This window comes from Procambarus clarkii, chromosome 14 (genome assembly GCF_040958095.1).
Source record: "Procambarus clarkii isolate CNS0578487 chromosome 14, FALCON_Pclarkii_2.0, whole genome shotgun sequence".
Lineage (NCBI taxonomy): Eukaryota > Metazoa > Arthropoda > Malacostraca > Decapoda > Cambaridae > Procambarus > Procambarus clarkii.
In genome coordinates this window covers 15,975,437-15,981,436 of record NC_091163.1, presented here as the reverse complement: position 1 = coordinate 15,981,436, position 6,000 = coordinate 15,975,437, and the positions used below count along the sequence as shown (strand labels likewise).

Below are 6,000 nucleotides of genomic sequence, written 5' to 3'. Positions count from 1 at the left end.
ATGTGTAGGAATGAGGCGTGTCTCGCAGCCTGTGAGGACTCACAACATGGGAGAACGGACACAACACGATAATAGCAGCCGCTGCCTACTTTTCCTTAAGGTGCCTTGCAAATAAGTTAATTGCCACCTTGCTGCCTCTCAGTGGCAATTATTTGATTCCAGGTGTCTATATACCTCTCGTTAGCAGCCTAAAGCTGCTCGTTACCTGTGTGCTACCTCACGCCTGGTCCAGGTAACGATTCAATTGTTATCATTCGTCAGGAATTGGGCTGGTCCAGCAAGGGTGATAATTACTGATTGTTAACTGTTTACCTCCCTTTAACTGTGGACTTTAACTTAGTTAAGTTCATGTGGGTTGCAGTAAATTTAGTTGTTATCTTGAATTTAAGGTTGTTAAGTACTGTATTGTTGCTGTACCTACTGCATTATTTACTGTAGTTAGGTTGGTTCCCAGTGAGGCCTAATTACAGTTATTCGTTAATTACAGGTTATACATATCATTTATTTCAGTTATTTCACTTATAATAATACTCTATATTTACCGCCTATTATTTACTTATCATCTGACTTTTACTTGTATTAAGTGGATTATACTTTTACTTATTTTAAGAAAATTCAACGATTGCTTCTATTAATTAATTAATTAATTAATTAATTAATTAATTATTAGTTTTTGCCCAGTGCGAGTATTAATCACCCTGCCCAATTGGGGGGACCTTTGACAAGCCGCCAGGTTCTTGTCCTCTTCGTTAATTACCCTTGTTAAACATTCAAATTTATAATTATAATTAATTTAATTATATTAATGGACGATTTAATTATAATTAATGTTGCAGATTAATTATAATTAATATTATTTTATTAATGGACGATTTAATTATAATAAATATTGCAGATTAATTATATTTAATATAATTATATTAATTATCATTAAATTAATAATTAAATTAATAATTAAATTTACTAATAAACTTTGAGGGATAATTAGGTGATGCCATTATTCGTATGAAGTATATAAACGATTTCTGCATATTTAAGTGTTTCAAATCACTAGAATAGATTATTTATTGTGGTTTGTGATTATTGATTTCTAGACTAATTTCTTATTTCGATACCTGTGTGAATTTATGTAAACATGTGAGAGGCGTTTTGACTAATGAGAAGCGTTGTTACAAAGCGTCTTTACGTTCATGATCTAACCCAATACTACGACAACAAAAGCGACGGTACCATTCTGCATGACAACAAAAGCGACGTTGCTATTATGCACGACAACAACAAAAGCGACGTTGCCATTATGCACGACAACAATAAAAGCAACGGTGCCATTTTGCACGACAACAACAAAAGCGACGATGCCATTCTGCATGACAACAAAAGCGACGGTGCCATTCTGCACGAGAGCAATAAAAGCGACGATGCCATTCTGCACGACAACAAAAGCGACATCGCCATTCTGCACTTTAACAACAGAAGCGGCGTTGCCATTCTGCATGACAACAAAAGCGACGGTGCCATCCTGCACGACAGCAACAAAAGCGACGGTGCCATTATGCACGACAGCAACAAAAGCGACGTTGCCATTCTGCATGACAACAACAAAAGCGACGTTGCCATTCTGCATGACAACAACAAAAGCGACGGTGCCATTCTGCACTATTACAAAAACTTGCGCGTAAAGGAATACATTTCCTCGATTGTACCAAGGTCATTCCTACATGCTATTCCTGTCTCCACACTCCACTCTCCTTCCCCCGAGTCTCCACACACACACTCACCCTCTGTGGCGTGTGGAGTGCGTGGTTGTGCTTGAGTGCGTGTGAGTAATGATTCAGTGTTGTTGTTGTTGTTGTTTCAGAGTTAGCTACTCAGAACGAAGTGTCCATGTAGCACGGGCTATGGTGAGCCCATGTTTTTGGCAGCCTTAAGTGCGTTTCCGTGGTTCCAAGGTTACAATGATCGCATCATACAAGTTCCACAATAGTGAGTGGAACCACACACACACACTCTGCATTCACAGTTCACTGGCAGGAACCGTGAATACAGTGTGCGGTTCCACACTCTATTGCCGAGCTAAGGGGCTAGAAAAAGGAAGCTGTTACTTCAAGTTTCGTGTTGTTTCGATGAGCTTAGAACCTAAATCTTTAAAAAAGAAAATAGTGCCACCTCTAACTCATGGCACCAAGTATATCCGAAGCAATGAAGGCAAAATTGTAAAGGTGATCCAGTTTTATGTACTTACAATGAAAGTCCATTTGTTTCATCCTCGGCCTGGGATCGAACCAGGGTGCTTAGGACTACAACCCCCGAGCGCTGACTACTCAGCCGCGAGGCCCCTGTACTCACCTAGTTGTACTAACCTAGTTGTGTCTGCAGGATCGAGCATTGACTCATGGATCCCGCCTTTCGAGCATCGGTTGTTTACAGCAATGACTCCTGTTCCATTTCCCTATCATACCTGGTTTTAAAATTATGAATAGTATTTGCTTCCACAACCTCTTCCTGAAGTGCATTCCATTTTCCCACTACTCTCACGGTAAAAGAAAACTTCCTAACATCTCTGTCACTCATCTGAGTTTCAAGCTTCCATCCATGTCCCCTCGTTCTGTTACTATTCCATGTGAACATTTCGTCTATGTCCACTCTGTCAATCCCTCTGAGTATTTTATACGTTCCTATCATGTCGCCCCTCTCCCTTCTTCTTTCTAGTGTCGTAAGGCACAGTTCCCTCAGGCGCTCCTCATACCCCATCCCTCGTAGCTCTGGGACGAGTCTCGTTGCAAACCTCTAAACCTTTTCCAGTTTCATTATATGCTTCTTCAGATGGGGACTCCATGATGAGGCGGCATACTCTAAGACCGGCCTCACGTAGGCAGTGTAAAGCGCCCTAAATGCCTCCATACTTAGGTTTCTGAATGATGTTCTAACTTTTGCCAGTGTAGAGTACGCTGCTGTCGTTATCCTATTTATATGTGCCTCAGGAGATAGATTAGGTGTTACGTCCACACCCAGGTCTCTTTCGCGCGTCGTCACAGGTAGGCTGTTCCCTTCATTGTGTACTGTCCCTTTGGTCTCCTATCTCCTAGTCCCATTTCCATAACTTTACATTTGCTCGTGTTGAATTCCAGTTGCCATTTCTCTGACCATCTCTGCAACCTGTTCAGGTCCTCTTGGAGGATCCTGCAATCCTCATCTGTCACAACTCTTCTCATCAACTTTGCGTCATCCGCAAACATCGATATGTAGGACTCTATGCCTGTAAACATGTCGTTAACATATACAAGAAATAGAATTGGTCCCAGCACCGATCCTTAAGGTACTCCAATTGTTACTGTTCGCCAGTCAGACTTCTCGCCCCTTACCGTAACTCCTTGGCTCCTTCCTGTTAGGTAGTTCCTTATCTATGCTAGGACCTTTCCCTCCACCCCCGCCTGCCTCTCGAGCTTGAACAGCAGTCTCATGTGCGGTACTGTATCAAAGGTTTTTTGGCAGTCCAGAAATATGCAGTCTGCCCAACCATCTCTGTCCTGTCTTATCCTCGTTATTTTATCATAGAATTCCAGAAGGTTTGTTAGGCACGATTTCCCTGTCCAGAACCCATGTTGATGTTTGTTCACAAACCTAATGTTCTCCAGTTGTGCAACCAGTCGTAGCCTAATTATTCTTTCCAGTATTTTACAGGGGATGCTTGTCAGTGATACAGGTCTATAGTTAAGTGCCTCATCCCTATCGTTTTTCTTGAAGACCGGCACGACATTTGCCTTCTTCCAGCAGCTGGGCAATTCTCCCGACATAAGTGACTCATTAAAGATCATTGCCAGAGGCACGCTGAGGGCCTGCGCTGCTTATTTTAGTATCCACGGTGATACTTTGTCTGGTCCAACTGCTTTAGTTGCATATAGAGTTGTCAACTGTTTCATTACCTCCTCTGCTGTCACCTCTATATATGATAGTCTTTTATCTAGGGTAACCCCTTCCAACAATGGGAGCTGCTCAGGCTCGGTAGTGAACGCTCCATGGAAACTGGCATTTCAGTGCTTCGCAGATTTCCTTGTCACTTTCAGTATATGCCCCCTCTGTCTTCCTTAGTCTTGTCACTTGGTCGTTCACCGACATTTTTCTTCTTATATGACTGTGTAGTAACTTAGGTTGTTTTTTCGCTTTGATTGAAATATCGTTCTCATAGTCTCTTTCCAATGTTCGTCTTATCTTAATGTAATCGTTCCTAGCTCTGTTGCATCTGATCCTGTTGTCCTCTGTCCTGTACTCACCTAGTTGTACTCACCTAGTTGTGCTTGCGGGGGTTGAGCTCTGGCTCTTTGGTCCCGCCTCTCAACCGTCAATCAACAGGTGTACAGGTTCCTGAGCCTACTGGGCTCTATCATATCTGCACTTGAAACTGTGTATGGAGTCAGCCTCCACCACATCGCTTCCTAATGCATTCCATTTGTCAACCACTCTGACACTAAAAAAGTTCTTTCTAATATCTCTGTGGCTCATTTGGGCACTCAGTTTCCACCTGTGTCCCCTAGTGCGTTTGCCCCTTGTGTTAAATAGCCTGTCTTTATCAACCCTGTCGATTCCCTTGAGAATCTTGAATGTGGTGATCATGTCCCCCCTAACTATTCTGTCTTCCAACGAAGTGAGGTTCAATTCCCGTAGTCTCTCCTCGTAGCTCATACCTCTCAGCTCGGGTATTAGTCTGGTGGCAAACCTTTGAACCTTTTCCAGTTTAGTCTTATGCTTGACTAGATATGGACTCCATGCTGGAGCCGCATACTCCAGGATTGGTCTGACATATGTGGTATATAATGTTCTGAAAGATTCCTTACACAAGTTTCTAAAGGCCGTTCTTATGTTAGCCAACCTGGCATATGCTGCTGATGTTATCCTCTTGATATGAGCTTCAGGGGACAGGTCTAGCGTGATATCAACCCCCAGGTCTTTCTCTGTCTCTGACTCTTGAAGTATTTCATCTCCCAAGTGATACCTTGTATCTGGTCTCCTGCTTCCTACCCCTATCTTCATTACATTACATGTGCTTGGGTTAAACTCTAACAGCCATTTGTTCGACCACTTCTGCAGCTTGTCCAGGTCTTCTTGAAGCCTCAAGCTGTCTTTCTCTGTCTTAATCCTTCTCATATTTTTGGCGTCGTCAGCAAACATTGAGTGGAATGAGTCTATACCCTCTGGGAGATCATTTACGTATATCAGAAACAGGATAGGTCCAAGCACAGAACCCTGTGGGACTCCACTGGTGACTTCACACCATTCTGAGGTCTCACCCCCCTCACTATAACTCTCTGCTTCCTATTGCTTAGGTACTCCCTTATCCACTGGAGCGCCCTACCAGTTACTCCTGCCTGTTTCTCCAGCTTATGCATCAACCTTTTATGGGGTACTGTGTCAAAGGCTTTCCGACAGTCCAAAAAAATGCAGTCCGCCCATCCTTCTCTTTCTTGCTTAATCTTTGTCACCTGATCGTAGAATTCTATGAAGCCTGTAAGGCAAAATTTACCCTCCCTGAACCCATGTTGATGGGTTGTCACGAAGTCTCTTCCTTCCAGATGTGTTACTAGGTTTTTTCTCACAATCTTCTCCATCACCTTGCATGGTATACAAGTTAAGGACACTGGCCTGTAGTTCAGTGCCTCTTGCCTGTCACCCTTTTTAAATATTGGTACTACATTAGCAGTCTTCCATACTTCTGGTAGGTCTCCCGTTTCCAGTGACCTACTATACACTATGGAGAGAGGCAAGCAAAGTGCTCCTGCACACTCTTTCAATACCCATGGTGAGATTCCATCCGGCCCAACAGCTTTTCTCATATCCAGCTCCAATAGGTGCTTCTTGACCTCATCTCTTGTAATTTCGAACCTTTCCAAGGTCACCTGGTTTGCTGCCACCTCTCCTAGCGCCGTGACTTCTTCCTGTTCTATTGTAAAGACCTCCTGGAACCTTTTGTTGAGTTCTTCACACACCTCCTTGTCATTCTCTGTG

The 6,000-nt window shown here is 43.0% G+C and overlaps 1 protein-coding gene across 1 annotated transcript in view; it reads right to left on the bottom strand.

The window, feature by feature from the left end:
- Positions 1 to 1,195: 1,195 nt before the first annotated feature.
- LOC123769817 (uncharacterized) overlaps positions 1,196 to 6,000 on the bottom strand; it is a 36,269-nt gene continuing 31,464 nt past the window's right edge. The window contains exon 2 of the mRNA XM_045761138.2: positions 1,196 to 1,651. Coding sequence (XP_045617094.2) covers positions 1,196 to 1,651 — 456 coding nt within the window. The remainder of the gene's footprint in view (positions 1,652 to 6,000) is intronic.